The sequence below is a fragment of the Arvicola amphibius genome, chromosome 6 (genome assembly GCF_903992535.2).
Source record: "Arvicola amphibius chromosome 6, mArvAmp1.2, whole genome shotgun sequence".
NCBI lineage: Eukaryota > Metazoa > Chordata > Mammalia > Rodentia > Cricetidae > Arvicola > Arvicola amphibius.
Genome location: NC_052052.2, coordinates 69,893,179 through 69,920,295, shown reverse-complemented (window position 1 = coordinate 69,920,295; position 27,117 = coordinate 69,893,179). Strand labels below are relative to the sequence as shown.

The 27,117-nt window shown below is 37.8% G+C and overlaps 1 protein-coding gene across 23 annotated transcripts in view; it reads right to left on the bottom strand.

Moving 5' to 3' along the window:
* The window catches only part of Ptprd (protein tyrosine phosphatase receptor type D), a 481,801-nt gene that overhangs the window by 38,749 nt on the left and 415,935 nt on the right, over positions 1-27,117 (bottom strand). For all 23 annotated transcript variants that reach the window (XM_038332350.1, XM_038332356.1, XM_038332352.1 and 20 more), the window contains 3 exons: positions 19,247-19,422; positions 3,792-3,911; positions 3,163-3,317 (listed from right to left, as the gene is read on the bottom strand). In XM_038332350.1, coding sequence (XP_038188278.1) covers positions 3,163-3,317; positions 3,792-3,911; positions 19,247-19,422 — 451 coding nt within the window. The remainder of the gene's footprint in view (positions 1-3,162; positions 3,318-3,791; positions 3,912-19,246; positions 19,423-27,117) is intronic.

Sequence of the window (27,117 nt, the reverse complement as noted above, 5' to 3'; positions counted from 1 at the left end):
ACCTAGAGTTTTATATGTGTGTACATACACACTTATATACAAACATAGTGATAATCTAACATTGTCTCACACCGTTAAATCATTTCATGACATTATATTCCATCCCCATAAAGTCCTTACTGCTGTGAACAGTGTTGACATAGGTGACAAATAAAATACAGAGACCAGGGGAAATTCAATAAATTTTTTGAAACACAAAACTCGTGGGTAATGAGCAGACATTCTCCAGAGACAACAGCCCTCCCTCTGAAGAGCAGCTATTTCCAGTACCTCTTCCTGCCTGTGAGGCACCAAGCTTTCCCATACTCATATTCTCTCCCTCCGCCCCTCCCTCCTCCGTCATTGACTTGCTAACATCATCCTTGTAAACGTTTTTAATACCCAAGCGTTATAATTATTTTCTAAAAATTGCTCTAGTTTCTATTTACTCAATGGCTTCCCCCCCTTACTACTGGCCCACCCATTAACAAGCAGAGCCACTGGTAAAATGTGAATTTTTTGGCTACCCCCAGACCTCTCTTCGATTTTCCTCCACACTCATTGTTTCTGTTTGTTAGGTTTGTTGTAGTTAGTCTCAGTTATCGCTGCTTCTTTTATAGAAAAAAGCACATCTGAGCATACAGTAAGAGAAACCAAACATGAGGTTCAATATTGAAAGCCAAGAGCACTTTGTAACTGCTTGTTACATGATCATGGTGGACAGTTCCCCTTGGTGACTTCATGACAGTGTCTTCCTGTGTAAAATTTAGTGCTTATGGACAGGTTCAAACTGACCCTCCTGGGCTCCAATCTAACTAAAGAGTATTTTTATTGAAATGGTATTAACCTGCTGCTCATGGAACCTTCATAACAACATGCTGTCACCATATGCTCTCAGTCATTCCTCTCCTCCAAAGCTTTCCACCTGTTTTCTTATGTCATCAACTTACAGAAATGAAGCACGTCTTTAGTTTAAAAATCATTGTTCAAAAATAATTTATCGATTAAATTTTTAGGTGGGGGTGCATGAACCCCAGGGGCAGCTGAAGGTTAGAGAGTAACATTGATGTACCAATTCTCTCCTTTCTCCTTTACATAGGTTCTGGGTATTGAACTAAGCTTGGATGGCAAGTTTGTCAGCCCTAAGATGGTGCTATATTTTAAATGCAATGCATATCATAAAACCATAATGCTTTGGTTCAATAGAAACCTTATAATTACTTTCTCCTAATTTTTGTTCTTGTTATTTTATGAGTACATTTCTCTTTTTTTTTATTTGAAGGCATGTGCTTGTGTAGGTGCATGTGCGTAGATTTGTATTTGTGGAGATGCATTTGCATGTGTACGTGTATTTGTGTGCACGCGCATGCGTGCCGCTGTATATATGTGAGGTCTGCTTCTTTTTGCCATAAGGCCTATATGATCAGCATTTCTCCTTTGAGGCCAAATTTTTTGTTTCATCATCTGAAAATGTTTTGGTAATGCCCATATGATCTTTATAAGCAAGTTTAGCTTGCACCAACTAGGGATAACATGTAACCAGCTACATTAGGTATTCGAAACTTATAAAAGGGTTCATACTGCGAAGCATAGAACATGTTCTAAAACTAACAGCAGGAGACTAAGACGTGGCTTTCACTACCTAAAACTACTTATTCAAATAAATGAAAATGATTTTATGTCTTATTATCATGTAGAGAATGAGAACTGATGTGCAGTTCTTAGAGGTCCCTCTCCTTTATGTGGAAGAGCTAGAACCAGATAGGAAGACAGGAGTTTGAGTGGGGTACTCCAGCAAGCTACTGCTGCTTAACTCAAATCTCTCGGCTTCTCACTTATGCATCTTTTAACCCGGCGAGAGAATGCTAGGAATATTTTTTTTTTGAAAAAAGTGATACATGAAGGTGCTTTGGAATTACAAGATAGCCAGGATCACAAGTTAGGAGAGATACTCTCTCATTTGGAACTCTGCGGGCCATTGCTCAGCAGTTACCTTTGTAGGGTGGACAGGCAGGTGAGTTTTCCAGGTTTCATTCTTCTCTATGCCCCAAATAATCCCATTCTGAGGGTTCATTATAATACAATATAATATGTAGCCTAAATGATGCTATTGATTGATGACATAATTTATACTTATTAATGTACCTATAAAATATATTTATTAATTTCTGATAAATAGCTTCATAATATAGTCTCCTTGCCTATTTATTATAAACTTCCACTTTAGTTTGATTTTCTTGTTCAAGAAGACATATTTGAATTACTCAGGTTATAAGGAACTATTGTGGAATTATGCAAGCAGATTCATGTAGTATCACCGAACAGAATACATTCAGCATTAGAGAACATATAGAGTCTAACTAGGCATATTGAATACTTTATTACTAGAGATATTTGAGAGGAGCTCAGGCGTCTGAAAGAGAAAAACTGAATATTAAAATACAGGAACACTTACACATACAGACACTGTGTGATTATATAGTGGATTATAGTCAGAATTGAGTAAAAGTGTAAATTATACATTTCAAGAGAAATAGTTTATCATTTTAATGTACATAATAAAATTTATTCTAAATTGCATGTCTCTTATCAAATACATTGAAAAGATCAAGATGGTGCATTTTTTGTATGTGAACTGATATTAAAAATGGATAAATCACATCTGTCGTTAAACTAAGTCATCCTCCATGAATGCTGGGATGACTGCAGCATTATCTTCTCCCACATTTTCCTATCTAATGGAAATGTATCAATCCAGCCCACAAAAGCTTGCTGAAAAGTTTATAAAATACTTTTAAAGAACTTTTTACTAGAGAGAAGGTAAAATTTAACCCCAATGATAATGTTAACATTTAATATTTTCTGTTTTGTTTATGGTCACATGCACACTTAGTTTTGTGTTTATTATTTACTTTTGCACCAAAGAGAAATCAGTGGGTTAGGGGGGAATGTGGTAGGGAAGACTCATCCTGCATCCAGAGGCATTATGCCTTTCTATCAAGTCTTTCCTATTGACCTTAGTACAGGCCTCAGTTAGCAAGAGCCACTTGAATGCAGGTATTTACCATCTCCCAGTATCAACAAGCTGCAAAGAGCACATTTATCACGGAACAGTTTGTACTTCTATTTCTACTCCCGGTCCTCTTGGCTGCAAATAAAGCAAATGCTCTCAATGGTACTTACCTGCAGTGCACGACCATTGGCCCTGCATCTGGAGGGTTACAGGTTTTGACTCTTCGTAAGAAAGCTAGGAAAGGTGTGGGGTGTTCTGGAACCCCGTGATCCGGCCAGGCAGTAAACTGGAACTGTCTCACTTCCCTCTTCTCACTTGAACCATTCTGTGACAAAGGAATAGAGTCTCAGATGCTGTTTTCTAACCTTAGGTGGCAAGGAAGACTTAGACTAAAATGTGCTGTCTCAAATCTCTCCTCTTATAGTACAGCCTTGGAAGAAACACTACCTGGAGCCCCAAGCCCTGAGCTCTTCTCCCTAAATGATCAGTATTTGCTCAGGCAGGTGAGCATTTCATGTGAGAAGCACTCCGCATCTGGCTGCAAGCACCAGGGGTGTTCTTGTGTATTCCAGGGGAAGAATTAGTTCTTCCATTGGGGAATCTTTCTCAGAGCATAGGTTTCACAGATACTGATAAAACACTAGTCTAGGAGGAAAGGGGCTGCGCTAACTGAGAATTCAAGGATGACTTCTTTCTTCTCTGTTGAAAGTGGGACCAAGATTTAGGTAAGACTTCAGGAATTTTTGTTTCTTTAAATAATGGGAGGATCACAGAAGGAAAAAAAAGACAAATAGCAAACCTTATAAAGTGCAAAGGTCCTGACACAGTATGTGGCCAGCTCCACAGTATCCAGCAGCGTCACCTGGACCAGCCCGTGAGTCTCAGTGCCTCTGCTGGGCCAATACTGGTCACACTTCACCTAAAGAAAGAAGTGACACATTCAGGCCAGATGCTCATCAACTCTTCTCTTAGCTTCCCTTTGAGTTGTTGTTGAAGGAAAACAGCTTTTCTGCATTTCATTTTATGTTGATCTTTTTCTGGCATGCATTCTTGTTATCCCCAAATATGTAAATTGCTGCTCTGATGCCAATATAAACCACATTTTAAAAACGGGTAGGAATATTAAGCAGTAACAGATTCAATTTTCTGGGAGAAAAATAAGTTGCAGATTGTTGCTGAATAAAATAAGGAGAGAGATAAATGAAATTTAAGAGTACTTGGGGAAAACACATTTTTTATTGGGTAGACACTATGATTCGCATCAGAAAGATTATACTTAGACATTTAAACTACATGGCTAGATAGCGTTCATCTATCAAGATTTTAAAGGCACATACTATTCCTCAATGAACTCTTATAATTTACAAATATGCTTGTTTAAAGGAAACTAGAAATAATTTGAAAAATATATCAAAGTGTAATACACAAGACAATAAGTGTTACTTAAAATAGAAGAACAATGGTATTTGTATGCAAGACAAATGAGTTATGTAGCATCTATGGGGACAGTAATATCTGGTATTTAAGCATGGTTTTGGAGGGTCATTATGTCAGAGTGGCTTACACAGTACAATTCATTTAAGATAAATGGCCTACGATTTCAATGTGGAGTAGAACAAGCCATGTAAGAACTATTCAACCCAATTAGTTAGATGTGACAAAGAATTATTTTAACTCTGCAGTAAGCCTCAGATTTACTCTATGTGCATACTGTGCAGCAAAAAGCCCAATAAAAATGACAAAGGCATTATATTTTCTAGTGAGGTCATAGGTCGGAAAATATTTACACATTCTGCCACAGAGAAAAGAAAAGTGGAAGTGTTGTTTCACTATGATCAAATGAAATCTATCTCTCCAGGTGAAGGAGGAATACTGGTGTCCTTTATTTGAAAAGAAATACTTATAAAGTATGGTTTTTGAACTACAAAAAGGCTATAGTCATTGTTTTCACAGAAGCTAGAAGATTTTGGTCTAGTGAACAGAATTATTAGATAAGTATTTGCTTTTCAGCTTAATAAAATACTAACAACATTCCGTGAATGTCACTGCAGTTTGGTTTGCGTTGAGTCTGTCCTCTGGCACTAAGGCTGCTTCTGCATAGATACCAGTCCTTCTAAAAGAGACAGTTTTCTCCACTAGATGATTTCATTGACAAGAAAAAGGAAGAAGACACTCTACTGTGTTTATCTATTTAGGATGCAGAAATTAAATTCACAAGGTTGATTCCACTACCTTTCTCTCAACTATGAGACCACACAAAATCACCTCGTGGACGAAGCAAACAAAACAAAAAGGGTTCAAATTCTGATAAAAAAAAATGAGTTGCAATAGTGTTAAAATTCTTTATATGTTTTCTACATTCACAGATTAATCTAGTGTTCTTATTTCTATTATAGGCTGCAACTCAAAGAAAAAGCACAAAAGAAAGTTAGTTATTCAAAGAAAAATACTGATGAGCATAGGTTGAACACCTCCATATATCCTCCAACCATTTGTTAAACCCACACCATATCTGACAAATTTACCAAAATACTAGTTGAAGGGAGCCACACGATTTAAGGAACAATAATTCATGTGGGAAAAAAACCCTACAAAAATCAAGCCAAAGACTTTTTTTTGTTTTAAATTATGAAAAAGACATCATGTTGATGTCTTGCGGCAGCAGATAAAATAACTTAGTATGCTCATAGTGTGCATGTGAACACTCATGGTATCAGTGTTTGGTAAGAGGTTTCCCGCAAGTTCAACTGAGCAATGGCAAAAAGCCATTCCATTGTTGGTCCTCTCTCAAACACAGGAAGGCCTTCCCTTCTTACTCATTCTCAGTCTACCTGTTACAGATTTTATCTGGTTTCACAGGGTGAAGAGCGGAAATTTAGAGATAAATACTTTAGGGTTTTTATTCTTAGCCCTATACTACATGAATATTTTCAATTCTAATATCAGAGTATGCTGCTTGAGATTATGAGAAAATAGATGTTTTAGAGAGATTTACTATTTCTTGCTTATGTTAAGGATTTGGGGTACATTAGTAAGTTATTTTTGAAAGATTTCCTTTATTTTTTGATACTTTAATATCATCATTTTCCCTATTCTATTTTTTTCTTCAAACCCTCCCATATATCCCTTCTTGTTCTCTTTTGAATTCATAGTCTCTTTTCTCATATATCACTGTTACATACATATGTGTGCATGCATATATTTTTTTTTCCTAAACATATAAATACACTGGCTTGGTCAGTGTAATGTTATTTCTATGCATGTTTTCAGGGCTGACCATCAAATAAGGGTAGTTTTCACCCCCTATATAAGAAACCTCTCTTTGCAACAGATGGAGACCATTACAGAAAACCACAACCAATCCAAATGCAGAGTTAGGAACCCTGTAACAAAATTCCTAAACCTAAGGCTCACAGATCATTGCAGATGAAGGGGTGGAAAGATCGTAAGAGGATCAGGATGTTTTCTTTGAGACTCTGTCTCCTAGAAGAGTCAGAAGTTACATCCATACAGTCTCACCAATGCAGCTACCTAAATAAGAGCTGAAAAAGGATAAAAGCAGTAGAAATGGCAAAGTGAACCGGGGAAAACCCATGAGGCCTCAATCTTACATAAACATTGCAGGCAACTAAGGGATGCTGACCGTGGCAGAAATAGCCTTCACCAGGGAAGGATACACAAATTGGTTAATTACTAAGCTATTTATTAAATATCCCATTCTTTTAACGTTGGCAATACTGTTTTCTTCTAAGGACTGCCTTCTGTGTGCTCCATAGGTTTTAATGCATTGTGTTTTCAATTTCATCTAATTTTAGGAATTTTCAAATTTCCTCTCTGATTTCTTCATTCACCAATTGTTTAGCAGTTTGTTCATTATTTTCCAAATATTTGTGTATTTTCAGTGGCTTGTATAACTGTTGATACCCAGCTCTATTTCTTTGTGATCAGAGAGAATGAAGGATATAATGGGAACATTTTAAGTTTTTGTTAAGAATTGCTTTGTGTCTTATATGTAGTCTATTTTGAAGCGAGTTTATGAGAAGACTTTGTATACTTTGTGATTTGGGTGGATTATTCTGTAGATATTTACTGGCTTTATTTGATTCATGATGCCATTTTTTTAACTTTAGAGATGTGTAGGTTTAGATTTCCCCCAAACTAATGAATCTCTAGATTAAAAAGAACCTATGAAAATTAAATCAAGATGACATAAATAAAAAGATCCATACATCCAGTGACAGAAGACTGGTTCAAAACTCTCTAAATAAGCAATAAAATAAACAAATAAACAAAACAATTTCAGTGACAGACAAATTGAGAGCAGAGGATCTATGAATTCACTGCAGAACGCTACCGAAGCTTCAAAGAAGTAATATCAACATTCCTCAAACTATTTACAAAAAGAATTTGAAAAGGAGCCTTTCCAAATTCCTTTTACAACGCAGTGTTATCCTGACAGTAAACCCAGGCAAAAATTCACCTCTGCCCTGGCTAATTTTATGCCAACTCGACATAAGCTAGAGATATCTAAGGGTCGTCTCAACTGAGAAAATGCCTCTAAAAGATTGGGCTATAGAAATCTTCATTAATGATTGATATGGGAAGGCCCAGCTCATTGAGGGTGGTTCCATCCCTGGCTGGTGGTCCTTAGTGTCAAAAGAAATCAGGCTGAGCGAGCCAGGGAGACCATGTCAGGAAGCCGCACTATTCCATGGCCTCTTATTGAGTTCCTGCCTCTAGGTCCCTGTCCTGACTAACCTCAGTGATGCACAGTGATGTAGAAGTGCAAGCAAAATAAACCCTACCTTCCCAAGTTGATTTTGGTTATAGTTTCATTTCAGCAATAGTAACCCTAACTAAATTAACTACCCCAAAAGAAAATGTCCAATTGCAATAAAAGTCCTGGAGAAAATAGGTATAGAGGGGACACATTTCAATAGAATAAAGACAATATACAGGAAGCCCATAGTCACCAGAATCCTAAATGGAGAAAAATTTAAAATATTTCCACTAAAATCAGAAGCAAGACAAGGATGTAAACTCTCTCCATTCCTGCTTAACATTTTAACTAAGGATGCTGGTCCAATTGGATAGTTGCAGGTAGAAGAAGGAAATCTGATCCTTATCTACCAAAATCTCAACTGCAAATGGATCAGCGACTTCAACATAAGACTCAGTGCCCTGAATATGATAGAGGAGAGAGTACAAAATACACTAGAACTCATGGCACAGGACGTGATTTCTGAAGAGAACATTGATAGCACTGGCATTAAGATCAAAGATTAATAAATGAGATCCCATAAAATAGAGAAGATATGTACCAGCTACATATCTGACAGAGGATTCATGTTTAGAATGTACAAAGAATTAAAAAATTAAAACCAAATTTAAAAATAGGGCAAGGATCTAAACAGACAGTTCTCAAAAGATGAAATGCAAATGGGTGAGAAATAGTTTTTGTAATGTTCAAGATCCTTAGCAACCAGGGAAATTCAAATTAACTACCTTGAGGCTCCTTCTTACCTTAATCAGAATGCCTATGATTAAAAACAAACACACAAAACAAACAACCAAAAAACTTGAGTACAACTTCTGGCCTCCATGTATGGAAAGGGAAATATTTATTCACCACCAGTGGGATTCAAACTACTGGGGCACTACAGAATCAGTGTGATACAGTGTACCACTCCTGGTATATTTCCAAAAGACTTTGAATCCTACTATATAGGTACCCATCTGCAGTAGGTGATGATTAATATAGAGACTCATTATTGGTCAGGGTGTAGAGAATAAGAGGGACTAAAATACTCAGCCCTAAATTGGAAAATCTGCCCCCCTCCATCTACACCCAGATTTCAAATAGTGTCTTGAAAGAGGCAGGTGAGAAGATCCTAATGGCAAGATGCAGACGAATATGAGGAAATGCTGTCCTCTGGTGATAGTAGGGCAGCTGTACATACTAACTCATAGTAGTTATACTGCATACACAGGACCAGTGAAGACTCAAGCCAAACCACATCTTAGGGAGGTAGGCATGAAGTCCCGCTGCTAGCCAAGGAGCTACTGGCAGTAGATAGCAGATGGGAGAGGGAGTGTCCATTTTCTCTAAAAGCATACATCATGTTAAGTCAACCACACATCCTGAGATACTGCATCAAACTGGACTTGGTGGGTTGAGGACAAAAGACACAAAATAAGTAGGGAAGGGCTGGATCTGGGAGGAACTAGAGGAAGAGTAGGTAAAAATGATCAAAACATATACAGAACTCAAAGAACTAATGAAAACAATATTCTAATAAAGAAAAAAAGATTCAAAATGTAATCTGCAAGGGAAAAGGTTTTGTGGAGGTTCATTAGAAATAAACTACTTTCTCAAGCCCAAGAATGAGTTCTGAGTTCTATTTCTGGTGCCAGGTAGAAACATGACATTCTAAACTGTCCCACTGATTGCAACATTACAATATCATACTACTTTTCCATCACCTTAATAGTTAATCAAATTGACCAACTCATAACCAAGGTACACCAAAAACCAGAGGAAAGCTCATATACCTGAAGACACACTGAGGAGATGGGTGAAATAATTTTCCTCTTAACGAGGTAAGTACACATGAGACGTCTCTCCCTCGATAGCTGATCACAGAGCCCACTTACATTTATGAGCTCTACCTCAAAAAGTGTAAGTTTCCTTTTTTGCCCTTTTCTATTTCTTCTTTGAATATCAACCCAAATCCTAATCATGTTTGCTCTGACTCTAGACATTCTCATATTTTTCTCTAAAGATTCCAGCTGCCCTCAACTCATGTAGCTGCTCACAGACTTCTCTGGTGCTCAAAATCCATTGTCTTCTGATTTCGTCTGTCTCCCTCCACCAAGCAGCAGCTACGAACTACAGCTTGCCTGCTCTGCAGTTTTCCTCTTAAACTCTAATAAAACCATCCTCAAATTTCAAAACAATGCATTTCATTTAAATGCATTCAAAACAAAACCTGTTGTTAGGCATATGTGGAAGGCCTTGGTACAGTCAATGGGTTTTAGCACCCTGCTTTGTAGATAGCCTCTCATGCTAGTTCATGGTCACTTCTATAGACCTTGTCTTAGAAGTGGCACACTGCAGTACCCAATAAACTTTATATAAACAGATATGTTGCGGCTTAGATTGGCTTATTTTTAAATTGTCCGTCACTTTCTGAAAACACAATCTGCTCTTTAAATCTACTAAAGACTTACTAAGTTTGGCACACCATCTGACGTTTACTTGTAATCAAACAGTTTCTCTCCAGATTTCTAGCATTCCTTCTCTAAAATATACTTGTTGCTGGATACTTTGAGAAGCAAATCTAAGGCAAAAGGTATAGGAGCCAAAGAAGTACCTGAAGTAATCAGCTAGTAATGCTTAGATACCATAACTTGAGAAAAGTAACTATCAATCCATATTGAGCAATTGCGGCCATAGAGACTATTAGAGTTAGGATTTTCTTTTAGGGGTAGACAGCAATTAGAGAAGCATCATATAAAATAAATCAAAGTCACATTTGTTCTTCCCTTTAAATAGTCATTCAATAATAGGACCTGAAATTTTAAAAAAGGTTTCAGACAAATATCAGGGTATATTTTTAGTGGATACAAAAATTACATGTTAAGCGGTTAACTTTTATAAGTTATAATAGCTCTTCTGATACCATGTTAATATCAGATTGGTTAATATTTTGTTCAATGACTCTGTTATTTTACAGCCAGTGTTATGCTTTGTATTCAACTATTATATTTGACCATGTAGTTTCCCAAGCCGCAAAGTTTGTATGCTTCCCATTTTCACTTTATCTTTACTGGCCACTCTTTAGCGATGGTTAAGAGACCATCATGAACATGAAGTGAGTAATATCCAATCAGCAGACACGAGTGCTTCTCCACTTTACAATCATAACACTAAAAATGATTCCCTCGACCATCCAAATTATATGCGACAAAACAGTTTACCAGTTCATGAAACACTCCAAAATTTTCTGAATCACTTGTCAAGTTTTAAAAGTTGTTCTTTTATTGCTTGACGTATCTGCTAGCTATTGATTCAGAAGGCTTGCTCTAAACTTTGTCTGCGACTTAAAAAAGGTAGTCACCACAGCTTAGGTACTTTGTTATAACCAAAAGATAACTATGTGATATTATTACCTAGATATTAGTATTTCCCACATGAATTATTGGGCCCTTAGAATACTTATCTCATCACTAGTCACTCCCAAGGAGCAAGTCGGTATCCAAATAGCCCTATAATCAATTCTGTCTCTGGTTTAGCCATAATCTTTGAACCAGCTACATTCAAGAATCACAATTACAAGCTGTTCCATTAGCTAATGAAGTACTTCTATGCAAGAACACTTTCTGTAGACCAGTCAAGAGAGACAGCACTACAAACCCATATATAAACTGCATGCTAACTGAACATCATCCATGCTAGAATTATATTGACGGAAACAGAAAAAAATCATAAATATACTGTCCCTTAAATGTGGGTTGTGAAGGAGATTACTTTACCATGCATAAAAACTAACTTAACCTAGTCTAGGAATACTAGACATGACATGACTAGGGTGAAGTAAGCTTTACACAGTCACTGTGAACTAACTGTATATTACCTTCTCCAGTGCAGATTTTGACATGTACTGTCATGTTTCTAAATGGCTTTAACTGACACTGGGCCTTAGTCTGTAGGCTGGCATTTTAGCAGTGAAGATGGCAAGGAAAATGAAGGATGAAATTTGGTGAGCTAATCAGTATCCAGAAAATGGCTGGATTCTTTCTCTTTTATCTGACACGGACATGAGAAAAGCAAGAGTGTGGAACTTGCTAGATAATGCCCCAGACATCCGTTTGGTTGCCAAGATGAGCATCACACCTTTTGTTGCCAGTATCCCATTTACACTAACTATCCAGAATTTTCAAAACAATCCCATACATCATGTAGACTCCAGAGGCAATGTTTGTGCTGCTGCTCCCAAAGTTGCTTAAGGGAAAAAGCAGTTTCTGTTGCCTTAGATAGGCAGGGTTTGGACTACAGTTTGAGAAATTAAATGTTCAAGGCCTTTGGCGCTTCCAGTTCTATCTGGAAGAAGACACAGACCTGGCATTTGGAAAGCATTTGCTCTCCATTAAACTCGCTGAACCTTGACAACCAGAGAAGCCAAGCATTAGTCTGCCAGAGGCCATGGGCAGGCTTTCCAAACCGATAACAACAACGAAAACAACAACCCTGCCATTTATAATCTCCAGTGCGATCCTGTCACATTTTAACCCTGAAGGACGTCAGGCTCGGAAAATACGCTCAAGGTTTATTTTTAAAAAAACAAGAAGAAAAATTTTGACCAGAGTCTGGTTTCTTTTTCTTTTCATTTTTTCTTTTTCTTTTGTTTCCCCTGCTTCTTGCTCACAATTGTTCTTAAAGACACAAGGCTAAATAGGAACGTGTCTCCATCTCACCCTGCTTCTTGGAGATGTTTACAAAAGCGACATTCAAGGACTAGAGGAGTGAGTGATCACTAGGTTAGAACTAGTCCATTGCCTAAATATGAAGTTTTGATATGTTAAGTTCTAAAATATTAACTCATTGATGAATGAAGAGCAGCCTGGTTTCCCATGCCTTGACAGCATCTGAACTCTATTCATACACACACACACACACACACACACACACACACACCAAGATTTAGTGATAAGGGATTTTCATAACTTCTGACCTAAGCAACAATGAAGGTCATGTTACAGAAAACATTTTATCTGAACTAGTAATGGGTGTTATCAATTGATTCTATAATGCTACAAATTATAATGGAAAATACAATATGGATATTTTGAGATAGAATAGAATTCCTGACTTCTAGAACTATATTTTAAAAAACTGATTGACGACTCAAATCATGTCTAATATGTCAGGTGGCAAAATTGTTCATCCTATTTCAAACATTTATAGCCTTAATTCTCACCGCAAGAGCTCTCTGTAACTTGGTCAATTCATTCTGTAAGGTTGGAAAGACAGTCTCGATAGCAATAGTTTCATCTGTCAGCAAATAACCATGGCTGGCTGCTGAGACCCAGTAAATGATAGATGTCCTTTAAATCTCTTCCCAGCTATTTCAGCCTCGAACACTGAGAAGGCTGCTCAAGCAGTTTCTAAGCAGGCTTTCCCATCTTATCAACCACTAGATGGGAGATAAAGTAGAAGCCAGGCAGTCAAAAGAACACAGATGAAGGAAAAAGTTAAAAAGTAGACAATCATCCAGTGAATAAGGGCATTTCCTGAGCCAGGAATCACCTTGGCCAATCCTACCTCGGAGACTAATTCTTCAGGGGAGGCTGCCAGCTGCGCACTCAGTCACCCACAAATAACACCCTTGGAGTGAAACTGCCAGCTGCATACGTTTTACTGTAACGTTGCTTCACTTTTTCCAAAGATTTTCTTTCCTCCATGTGGTTGCCCAGACCAATCCATGTGCTTATTGGCATAATATGAAACATGGAAACAATTAGAAACCACATTCTAGGGCAAGAAAATGGCTTGCTACAGAATCAATGAACTATGCAGAACTTGAGAGGACTTGGCAGTTCCAATGGAAACTGAAATAAACCTCACAGTACCTTTTATCACAGCTCATTCTCCAGTGGTTTCAAAATGAGCTGTGTATTTCAGGCAGCTATCATATTTTATTTTTAAAAACCTTAGGTTTTCGTCATTTTGTTTGTTTGTTTCTTGAGTTACCCCAGTGAAGCTCATCAAACCACTCAGTTTACACCTTTATTTTCCGTGTTGGCTGATGGTTAGTTTTAGTTGTTAGTTTGACACAATGTAGTATCAACTGGGAATAAGCTGTCCATGAGAGATTTCCTAGATCAGGTTGGCCTTCGGGTATGTTTATGGGAGAGTATCTTGACTATACTATTGTGGTAGGAAGACCCACATCATTCCATAGAGAGGCAGCAGGTCCTAAATTGTGGAAGAGGAAAAAAGCGACAGAAGTGAATGTATGGATTTGCTTTCAACTCTTGACTCTCGGTACAATGTGATAGGTGCTTCAAACTTGACTTTCAGGCAATGATGGACCACAGCCTGGAATTGTAAGCTAAAATAAACAGTCTTTACTACATTTCTGTAGGAAATGAAGCAAGATAACTATATGCACAAAGAACGCAAATATTGACTGAGAATGCAGAGAGTCAATACACGTGGAAAATCAAAGAAGTTGAATTTTCCACTTGAACAACCTGGATTCCAGACAGCATCGCTCTTCTGCAAGGACTGCTTTGGCTGTTCAAATGCTAAGAACTGTCAATTTCTTAGCAACAGGCCAATGAGATTTGTAGCTTAAACAATTGATCATAGCTTTTCTCTCAAGGGCAGGTCTTGACTCTGAAGGTCACAGTAGTATTGGTAAACCATAGGCATCCGTGAAGGTGAACCAGACAGAGACAAAACAGAAATCTGAGAAAGAGATCAGTTCCTGTAAGAAAATATGGTTCAGAGGGAATGAAAACTGAAATAAACAGAAATGTGCTCCATATTATCCTCAGTGACAACTATCACTACATGTAACCCATGCCTGTATGACTCATGGTTTTCATCCTGTATCATCTTGCAATGAAAGCAATATGCAGAAGGGAATGTCCTTTGCAAAATATATTTTCAGAAAAATTAACAAATCCACTCTGTTAAGATATGAATTCTGAAGAGCATGTCCAAAGAAGAAAGCCAGTACAAAAGGCAGTGGTAGTCTACATGCCATCTCTAGTTGAGGACAACTCAGAGATGAGCCACCAGCTAGGTGGATGGAAATTAACAAGGGTGGTGGTTCTATGAGGTTGTTCAGGCTTTGCTGTTAATTACAGAGAAACAAATTAATTTCATTTGGAAAGAAAAATGGTATTTAGAAGCCAGCTTTGAAGCAAAAATAGTAAAGGAAGCAACCCTTTAACTAAACTATATCTGAGGCTTTCAACTGTACTTCATCCTGAAACTGTTTCCAGTGTCTAAGACAAGAGCTACATTGTTGCATCATTTGAATATAATCCAAAAGAAAAAGTCTTTGAGTGGCCAAGCAATATTCTAGCTTCCATGCACCTATTAGAAAAGACTAGAGTTGAGATGTAGGCCAAGACATTTGACTACAAAGTATGCCTACTTTAAACTACCATGTTTCTGATGACACTTTCTCCTCTGATGGTGGTATCCCCATGTATAATGGTATGTTGTCTTTCTTTCCTTTCTTTTTAATTCCTGACAAAAAAAAGCTATAGACAATAAATATTCTCATTCACAAAGTATTAATGAGGTAGAATAGAAGCATGTGGGGAACGATGGAGGCATAGGAAAAGAGAATGTCCCCTTACTCCTTTTTTTTTTTTTTTTTTTTTTTTTTTGGTTTTTCGAGACAAGGTTTCTCTGTAGCTTTGGAGCCTGCCCTGGAACTAGCTCTTGTAGACCAGGCTGGTCTTGAACTCACAGAGATCCGCCTGCCTCTGCCTCCCGAGTGCTGGGATTAAAGGCGTGTGCCACCACCGCCCGGCTCCCCTTACTCTTGAATTGGGCTGAGGTCTGTCACCTGCTGACAACAAGAATCCCAGAATAATATGAAGGTTGCCAATATAGATAAAATATTTCTTTTAGATACAGATATTTCAGATTAGAATGTTAAATAGCAGTGAGCCTGCCTTAGGGCTGACTAAGCCTGTGTGACCGTTCTTCACAGCTATAGAACTATAATTTTCTAGGAATCTTACCAGAAACCCGAATTTACATCAAATATATATCTTAATTTCCTGCACAGTTCTTTAGGCCCATAGTTTTATCTTAAAAGATAACAATCCCATCTGAGACACTATTGGAACCACTCTATAATCTCAGTTACCAGAAAGCAGGGGAAAGGTTTAATCAACCATTTGAGGTACAATCTTAAAGCCACCAAAACAGCGTATATGGCTATTCAAGTGCCATGGCCTTGAAAATCTCCTACCCATGTTTGAATATGTCTTACCTACCCTGAATCACCTTTCTATAAAGCCCTGTTATTAAATCTGTTAAATTTGTCTTTTAATAAATTACAACTGTACTTCACACTGGCTCATCCTGAAATTGTTTTCTGTGGCAAAATAAAAAACTTCGTGTTGCAGGAATGGAGGTCCCTAAAGCACAAGTGAACTCAAATTGTTGGAGACAGTTCTAAACAATGTATCCTGCTGCACCACAACTGACATTAACATGGACCCATGTGTACAACCCCCACCCCACGTGTGTACTTTTTCAAATTAATTGCATTGAATATCACCAAAATCCTGAGCCTTCATTTAATAATGACATTTCAGTGATCAGCTTAGAACATACTTAGCTCAATATTTGGTTTGAGGTTGGCTGTTGGGAATAAAACCTTCTTTTGAGGTCTCACATCAAGCATGGAACCTTCAAGATTCCTAGAGTACGGAGCTATACATCCCTGTAACTATTAACCACTATTGAGAGCATTGTTGTTAGAGTGAAGTTCAGTGCACATTCTTGTCTGAAAGATCAGAAATCCATTCCCTTTTCTTCTTGCTATGGCAGAAGAAAGAACAAGTGGGCAGGGAAAGGTGAAGCAGGAAAACAGGAGAAGGATGACCAACAAACAGATGAGATCATCTGAGCCACCAGTGCTCTGCTAAATCTGCTTGGTGACTTGGTCCTTCTTCCAAAATGTGCTGGAAGGACAAACAAAGGGTTCTGGATGTTGTGGGGTCGGGACAATCATTGCTGTCTTGTCTAATGGATGATGACTGGGACTGCCCAGCTGCCTACTGGCTAAGGCAAGCCATCACAAGCTTGGGTACAGGCTGAACCACCACAGAATAAAAGTCACAGGACAGCAATTTAATTGACCTCCTTAGGCCATTTAATAAAGCAGACCGCCAAACTTGCAAGACCAAAGAGTAATTAATGGAGGGAGCAAACAAAGGTTCATTTAGTAACTTCCAAATAAGTTCCTCTGTCTGAGAGGGAGGAAAGGTGGCCTGCAACACAAAGATAAACTGCAGGTATTTAAGTCACAATGCCTTCTGCCAGGAACTGCTCATTACCATCAGATGTCGCGGCTGCAGTGGGCCCAGTTAGAACTAACTTTATTATTAGAAGCAATTAGGAAGAAAAGGGGCAGAATTTCATTTGGTTATTTCAAAACAAGTTTCTGTGCATAGTTTAATGAAGGCCTGCAGTGTCAAGATAAAATGTGTGTTTTACTGAAAACAGCTCTTGCAAACGACTGCTTGTTACCAGCTGGTATCTCTAGGCAGAGCAAACCTGGTCTGGGCGATTTACATGCCTGCTGTAATAGAATAGTTCAGCTGCCTCAGCTACATAGTCGTGTCATAGTGGATGCCCTGGTGAGGAAGAGCGTGTACTGTCGTGCTAGAATGTTGGCCTTCAATTCCTCTCTCTGACCTCGTTTTCAGAATGACTTTTGGTGACTTTCTGTGACTTTCTGGTTCTGGATTTATTTACAGGAAAAGCAAAGTTCACAGGAGCAATCATTTTTAAAAAATGGGTTTTAATGAAATATTATTACACTTACTGGGTTAGATGTTATAATTATGAACTCATATATATCTAAGAATCATTTGGATTGGGGATACTCGGGGGTTTGAGTACTTATATGCTTCCTGGGTTTTGTATGTAAAGTATGAAACAAATACTGTTTTCAAACCAATAGGCATTTCTATATCAGTTTATATGGAATTAGGTATTTTCAAAGATTTCACATTTTTTAGGTTTGCTAAAATAGCACCATACTACATCACTTTACTTCTCAACATTAAGGTAGCCTTGTAGATTTCTAGTATTTTCCTGTATATCAGATAAATTATCTGGGCAGCCTTAAACTCTCTTGTCATTGATACAGTTAGGCTAAGGAACACAGCCATATAGTAAACTTGGGAGAACACATAAAGTATCTCATTTGTCTCTTAGATGGGAAATTGGGTTTTGGCTTATAAGCATGCTTTGAGGTTTCAAAGTCAGCATGGATGTTCCCCATGTTTCAGTGACAGAATTCAGAGACCTATTAGTTAAATTCTCAAGGGTAAACTTATTTTTATCAGCCACATATGGAAGCTGTGCATTCCCTAGGGAATATTGCATACTGCCTGTGTGCTATGTTTTAGATTTCCAAACCAACAGTATTTAACTAATGTTCTGTGGACTATAATATTGAACCCATATGATGACTGAAACTCTTCTCATAGACCTTAATGAGCAATGTCTTGCTACTAAAATCTAGTCATTTTGGAAAGGCCTAAATTCATAAATGCCCTCCATGCATTTTTCAGCTAGGCTTTGAAATGCATCATTCTCTGGCTACCCTGAGTTAAACTGTGCCAATTTCAATAATTTAAGTATGTTACCTTTTCAAGGAATTTTAGAACTTGTATACAGACTATGAGAAAGAAAAAGGTGTAACTGTGAGAAGCACATATGGGTGAAAATTTCCATGGGTTCTTGTTCATAAATAATATTCATTTTTCTCTAACCAAAGTGATTATATCCTCAGATATCCCTTTCCGTTTCACTGTACCAATGATGACTATCCTAACATGTGAGGATTTCCTTGGAAAGAAGACTTAGAAGCTTTATATTTCTGTTTGCTTTTTTAGGGGAGGATCTACTTAGGTATCCCTGGCTGGCACATGTATCAAACTCTGCATCGTGCATCAGCCTCCAGGGTGTTGTGATAAGAACATGAGACACCATACCCGTCCTTCCTCCAAAGAGTTTAAACGTCTTTGAACTCTTGGATAAAGTTCTTCTAAATTTAGTGTATGAGCTTTGTCTAGGTAATCCTAATTGGTGCCAACTCTATAGGCATGGTGGATTTCAAAGCGGTGGTGAAGATGCTGCTTCAATCTTTCACATTGTTTGTATTTTTGAACAAGATCTAGGCATTTGCACTTGTTTTCTGAGCTCTGTGTCTGACAGTGACAGAAGAGATGGAGGAAGAGAATGACACTTGTGGGCTGGCTTGGGCCTGGCTAGACCCTGCTAAAGGATGTGCAGAATTGGGCTGGGTGGGGAGCATGGGCAGAAGAGTTTTGAAAAATAGTTTAATCAGAGTTTTTGACATCCATTTTCAATGACTGATTGTCAAGAGTACTACCTCAGGGAAGAAGTATCTGCTGAATCGAATGGATCACACAGCACAGAGATCGTGAATGGGGGATTTTGAAAAAGTAGTCACTCATCCTTACCCTTGACCTTTCTTCCAGCTTTGTCATCATGACAACTGTGGCACTCCGTTGCTCCCATATCATTCTCCAAAAGTCCCCAAATGTCTCAGGAAGTGATCCCTGTGTTGCAATATAGGCATTTTGCTTCCTATACCCATCTATGTAGTTTGCATTCACATAGTCACTTCCCGGGATACCTGCAAAACATGAAGTTATTAGTCAACCAGTTGACAAAACTCACAGCAGGAAACAGCATGGCTCAGGTTTAACAGTGATGTTATGTTACTATCCCATATACAGCTGTAGGAACTCCAATATGTTACTATCCCATTTACAGCTGTAGGAGCTCCAATATGTTACTATCCCATATACAGCTGTAGGAGCTCCAATATGTTACTATCCCATATACAGCTGTAGGAGCTCCAATATGTTTCAGTTTGGGTTTTGGGCCAGATTAAGAATAAGTAGTACCAGGATATCATGTTAAAATATGCAACATTTAGGGTATTGTGTCCTTAAATATGACAAAAATCACCAAATAATGTAAAAAAAAAAATCACCCAGATGCCTATAGAATTCATTTTCTCCAAGATTCTCTGCATGCCCATTTATGCTAGCAATAGATAGTTTGCAAAGGTTATTAACTAATCTGGTCATGTTCTCTTCTTCTCATTTCACCTCATTTCTAGATAAAAATTTAATAAAAAAATGCCTGAGTCTGAAGATTCAATATAAGGTGAAATATCACAAGAGCAACTAATCCATTGCAAATTTTACTACTTATACATCATCTAAATTCATTTAGTCATCTCAGAAATAGTATAAACTAATTCCTGTCTTGATCATATTTTCAGAAAAAGAAGAAAAGAAGCAGGGAAATGGTGGCGCACGCCTTTAATCCCAGCACTCATGGAGGCAGAGACAGGTGGATCTCTGTGAGTTCGAGGCCAGCCTGGTCTACAGAATGAGTTCCAGGACAGTCAGAAATACACAGGGAAACCTTGTCTCGAGAAACAAACAAACAAAAAGCAAAGAAGGAGGAAGAAGCAGATGAAGAAAAGGTACACCAAGTTGTCCACACTCGTGAAGGAGGTCAAGTTCAAACAGAGACTGTCTTTCTACTATTCCTGTGTCTGAACCTCCAGGTAGTAAAATCTCATTTGTGACTCACAAAGTTGGAGCACATGAACCACTCCATGAACTGCAACAACTGCCTGCAGACTCACTGTATCATCTTCATTTTTGCCTTTTCTAGTATGTTTCATAGTTGAAACAACAACAGGTTAAAAAATAATCTCAAATATAGTGATTTCTGCAAACCCAATACTGACTTTCCCTTACATTTCAAATTAAAACTAAACTCGTATGTACAATGCTCTATACTTTTCTAATTTCATCTCATTCTGCTCAGCTCTTAATCTCTAGGCACTGGCCTTCTTTAGTTGATAGAAAATGTTTTCTTCTACCTATATCCTAGAATATACTCTGTCTCCTTCTCTTCATACTTAGCCTACACGTATACCTGTCTTTGTAGCCAGGACTCAGGCCACATGTGATACTCCTATATTCTACTACCCATTACAGGTAACACACTGAGTTTTTCCTGAACTTGATTATTGCAGGTTTGACCACAATTCCATATCTTTCTTATTCATCTTTGGTAATATTCCTGATTAAAAGGAATGAATGCATAATTTGACCACTTCCCATATTTACTAAAGAGCGGAGATGTTCTTTACTGTGATTTTCTGACTTAAAGATTATTTTTTTTATTATTATAATACTTTTAAGAGAGAGAAGAAACAATTTGTGTTTCCTCCAAGGCCAGTTACTGAAGTGAACAAGAAAACCAATGTGACTCTTTATAGAAAAGGAAAACATGTTATAGGAGCAAAGGAAAAAAGATTGGGAGTTGAGGATAAGAGCTACCTGAGAGCATCTGAAGGGCCTTAATTTACTGTGTGGAGACACAGCTTCAATTCTGCAGGATGTTAACTACAGACAGAGGAATTGTGTCTCTGCTGCAATGATACATTTTCAAATAATCAGAATCAAAAGGGTAGTAGGTTTCCTAGCGAGATAATGAGTTTCCTGTCCCTGGAGAGAAAGCCATGCTTTACAGGGACATCAGTATGCGGTGGAAGGAAACACTAGAACGCATGCATGGTCTCTTCTGGCCCTGGGAAATATGTGCCTTGGAGTTACAGAAAAATATTTTTTCTTTATCTTGGAACATGTGCTCCCAAGCTAAAAATGTTATATTCCCCTGATTGCCAGTTGCAATTACTTTGACTGCTTTTCTTATTCCCGTTGTATAACTGATTCTCCCGAGAACAATAATGACACTCAGATGGAAGTCACTTCACCCTGAGATGAACATGTGGATATAGGATATGACCACCATTAACTGGAAAGTCTTTTGAGCAGAAAATGAAACACACAGTTGGTCAGAACATTATTCATCCATTTCAGCTACCCAAGAAACAGTTTTGAGTTCTGGCAGCTCATGACTGATAAAAGATCCTGACCCTCCCCCAATACCAAACTCCCGTAGATACAAAGACTAGCCTAAATACAACCCTTTGATTACAGCCACATGGAAGGCCCCAATTTTAGACAGTCATTATGAAATGAATTATCTATCAAAAAACTATGGATAATAAAATTTATGGGAAATGGATTATTAATAAATAATGACTGAACTTCCAAGAAATAGAAATAAGATATTTGTGTCTTAAGATTATCAAGTGGTGGAGATCAACACCAAATGCTTTATCAATTTATATCCTAGTATTTTGAAAGAAAGGAAACTGAAAATAAAATAATGCAATACTGGAGAATGCTGATTATCGGGCCACTATGCCTACTCTAAAAATAATGCAAAGGATCTTCTTCCATTTTGATGCTGTCAGTGAGAGAGTGTTCTAGAATGAAGATCTATGTGTATCGTGATCCTCTCTTTATCCACACTAGCAGAGTGCTGGGTCAGGCAAGTTCTCTCAGCCCTACAGTATGGAGATGCAAGGGTTGCTTTCCCAGGAGATCTTGTGTCTACTGAGTCTTATGTTCAACACCCTTTTCTGAGCTGTGCACAGGATGTGAAGAGACTACAGGAAAGGTGATACCCTATCCTTCTAAAACTACTAACTCCAGCATGGAAACCACATTTAAAATCAGGCAGTTTCACGTACTGAGACATCAGTTTTCAGTATGACATATTCACGAATGTTTTCCAAGCAGTCCTGGGAAAATATGCACTATAAGGGATTTCTGAATTTGGGTGCTATAAAGCAACTTCTCAGAAACTCTTAATTAGTATGTGTCTTCTGGGAGGCCAGATCTATGAAATTTGTTCACATTTATAGGTGACTTTACGGAAGAAATATGTATTAGTTTATATGATTTTTAATGCTTTTTTTCAGAAAATAGTCTGCATGTGCATTAGTAACACTCACCATAGTATACTAAGAAGCTAAGTGTGTGAGAATAAACTGAATTTCTCTGGGGACTCTGGGGATAGAAATCTAAATCAAACTGGAGGAATGAAAGAAAAGAGAATTATGACAAATTAGATTGCATCATTCCTTATTTACTTGGAGTCAGGAAGACCTCTTTCAATCATTTAATGTTAGGGTTTGACTTGGTTTATTGCATTTTTGCTTACTGTTTGCTTGTGGTATAGAAAAGAGTTATTAAAACAGCAAGAACACCCAGAGGTCTTTGCCTTGTGCTAGTCTCTGACAAAATTCTTAGGATAGATGGATCCTGCTATAGCAACTTTTTTTTAGATGGGATCTTACTATGCAGCGCTGGTTGGCCTTGAACTCACAGAGATCCACTTTCCTTTGCAAGGACTGAAGGTGTACATCACCATGACACAATAGTTGGCTCTTTTTAATCACTGCTCATCACCAGCTTAGATCAATGACTTGTATTTTTCCCATTGCTTTATTCCATTTAATAAAATAAGTAGAAGTTTAGAATCTCTTCTATAGTGATCCACTCATGCTCTCTAATTAGCAGTAATTGTATAAACAGTTCCAGTACCAAAATGACTATTTTATCTGGTCAGATGTGTGAAAACCCTAAGCCTTGATCCCAGATGTACAGTGAGTCCACATAGCCCAATCCCATGTTTAACCGAGTCTCAACAATCAATGGATTCCTTCTAGTGACACATTGGCTACTTACTCATGCTCAGGATAAAGCCCAGTTGCTCTGAGTCCACTATACCTAGAGTTGTAAACTCAAGCTTTTAAAATAGGGATGTAGGACTTACGAGGTAGCTCAGTGTTTAGGAGCTGGCTATTTGTCCAGAAGACCTGGTTCAATAACCAGTACCGCATGACAATTCAAAACCACCTGTTACTGCTGTTCTAGGGAATCTGAGACCTTCTCTACTGTACCCTCTTAGGACACCAGGCACACATGTGCTACACAGACCAACATACAGGCAAAACATCCATATACATGAAATTTAATAGTAAAAGAAATAAAGTAGGGAAGTAAATGTTTGACAGAGCCACACTATTGTATTCTTCTGAGGCAGCATGCTTCATACACCAAGTACCAGCTCAGGCAAAATGAGGCAATTTTTTAGGTTCTTATTTTATTTGTTGGTAATTTCTAGTTACAGGTCAAGGTAGAAATAACATACTTCAGCATGAACTCTGAGTCCGCACCATCACCACGCCCTTTTTGGAGATAAGCTCTCCCTCTGTAGCAATGACCAGTCTGAAACTTGCTATGTAGACCAAGCTGGCCAGTACTCACAGAAATCTGCCTGCCTCTACCTCCACTGTAGTGCTAGGACTAAAGGCACATGCCTCCACCACACCCACCTTTCGTTTTTATCAAGGTCAGCAAAGCTTTGGATAATTAGGTATGAGTTCCAACCCATGGACAGTAGTCCCTTTCTTCACTTAAAAATAAGGTTAAAAGGACAGTGCTTCATAACATTGTTTGTGCTTGTGTTCGAATATTAACATAACAAAAAAGACTCCTAAGAAAGAAGCTATGTGCTTTGAAAGAATATTTAACCAAGCAATTAATGACTTAGAAGTAATTTACAACTTTGAAAGTATATTGCAATGTCAAGGAATATTTCACCTGAGCTACTTTGTCAAGGCAGAGTTAAAATAAAATCTTTCTTCCATACTAATTTGAGCAGGACTAATTAGGCTACAGGCCCAGATAACAACAAAACCCATTCAATTTACTGTGGATTATAATTTTTTGATCAGAAGAAAATTTGACTTGAAAAGATTTATCCATGTGTAAAGAGTATTTTAGTTATGAATGGTCAGTAATAGTCTTTCGGCATTGAAGCTGCATGAGAAAAACAATACATGAATTATTTTATCAATACAGAATTAGGTCACCATTAGAGGAATGTTCACCCTTGTGTACCACCTCATTATGATATCTATATGGTAGCCTTGACTTTCTTGAATTCATCTATTTATTCAAAGTTATTTTAAGATAAAAAGAATTGTTTAGTCCCTTAGATTTGGTAGCGATACATTCTAATGCTCTTGCAAGCTGACTCCCACTGCTTTTACCTCTATCCTGTTGAAATCAGACTTATTTTGTGGGGTTGATACTGCAAAGCTCAACTAGAAGCCACTAAGGCTAAAAACAAAACAACGTAAAGCAAACCAGTGCTGGTAAGAGGCTAGCAATTGTCTGCTCATGGGAAGGAAGCAGTTCTCTGATGGAGCAAGTGAGAGAGACCAGCAACAGATATGGAGGAGAGGTGGTGTCCCTTCCTTCCAACTAAGGCAGACAAACACTTCCTGGCAGCGGTGGAGATGGAGAAACATGGCTGGAAGAGCTTTTACTGTTCCTTCTCATAAAGTAACACCAAAACGTGGAACACTCAGCCCCTCCAAATTCTACATGTTGTTAATAAGTAAAGTTTGTGTGAAATAAACCATACTTCAGCAAACAAGTTCATTCCATTTTTTAAGGCAGAAGAACTGAGAAACTAATGCAACATAATGGCTATCTATTATAAAAATAAAAATAAAAAATCATTCTCCTTCTGCCCTCCACTATACACAAACCCCAAATCCCCAAACACCGAATTGGTGGTTAAGTCCTAAACAGAAATTTCTACATGATAAAATACACAGAAAGTTTACTTTGCTGACAACACTTGGACCAGAAATATAACAATAAACACTAAGTAACAAGTAAACTTATTTAATTTCGAAGGATGCAGGGTTCTTTTCTTTCCCTTGAGCCACGGCACTACTCCTAGATGCATCAGAGCTGCTACAATGAAGGAGTTCCCTTGCAACACACAAGAGAAACAAGAATTCCCTCCCAAGACACAGTGTCTCTAGATTTCTTGATGTAGCTGTGACCTGAATTATCCTCCTCACTTTTGCAGAATTCAGAATTTGTTTTCAAAAGCATTCTTTGCTGTGCGTTTACCACAGTCCATCACCTCAGAGCTGACAAATGAGTAACTATAATACAAAGTCCCTGTGAGTCAGGGTCTCCTTACCGTGTTGTGTCCTTCTCTGCTTGACCTTCTGCCGTCTGGACTGTTGGGAAAGGGAGCTTTGAAAATGGTTCCAGAAAAGGAGCTGGAGAGCCTACCTGGCTATACATACATACACAGCAAGAACAACCACACAGCTTGGGGAGACTATCAGTTCCTGCACTAGAAGAAACTCATTTGTTAGGGAGTATTTTGTCTGGGGGCAGCTCTGAGGTCACTGTAGTGTATCATCTTGCAGAGATGGCTTATATTCATAAGGATACGATTATTCAAGAGCTTTGTCTAGTCATGAGACAATCAGAACCTAGCAGGGGGTAGCCTGTAGAAGACATGTATAAAAACCACTCAGATCATCCATTTTCATTGATACTATGGGAATATTATTGTTACAACATTGTCAACACTTTTTAAGAATGAAATGAAAGAATGCATGCACAATTTCTGAAATGCCAATGAGTATTGTAATTGATGCAATGAGTAAATGAAATAAACCTATTCCATTTTATCTAATGATGAAAAGTAATTCCAACTTCAGATTTTCCTTTCAAATTCTACACTAAAAATAGTTAATAGAGAAATAAAATTCTTTTTAGTAACTTCTCAGAAATCTATATCTCATGCCCCAATTCTAACATCAAAAAATTCACAGGAGACACAGCTCCCTATATATTCAGAATACCGAAGTGTGAATTCATTAACGAATTCTGTCTCCATATACTGTAAAAGTAATGAACATCCCATAATCAAATATGACACTGTCGACAGAAAGCAAACTCATATCCAGCATTTTCTTACTCAATATTTGATTGGCTTCCTGAGAATAAATGTAAACAAAGCAAACAAACACCACTAGCAACCATCACTTAAAAATTTATTTTCTCTTCTCTGGCTTATCAGTTGAAACAGGAGTTGGGTAATAACACATCTTTACGCTAGTGGCTCAGTCCCACGTAGTGGAAAGTTGCTATCCAAGCAGTGTAATAAGATGGCTTTTAATAAGCCTGAAATTGTGAAATTCCTTCAGGTTTCTAAAGCTAAAATTCCCATCTTGCTTGCTACTTGGGACAAATTAAGGTATGTGTCTTTATTGCTGCTCAAAAATAAAAAAGAGCTTTCTGTACTTAAAAAATAAACAAGAAAAGGATTAAACTGTGTCACTATTGTACATAATTAACTTGAAATGCGAAAGCCTGGAAGTGTTACAGGACCTGTGCTGTCTGCCTGCATCAATGATTGATGTTGTGGACACTGTAAGACAGATGAGCTCAGCTCAACAAATAATTGGATGGAACTCAAAATACAAAAAATAAAAAAAAACCTGGTTTCCAGAAAAATGAGGTATATTGTCTAATAAAATTGTTCTGCTTTGATATACTTTTTTGTT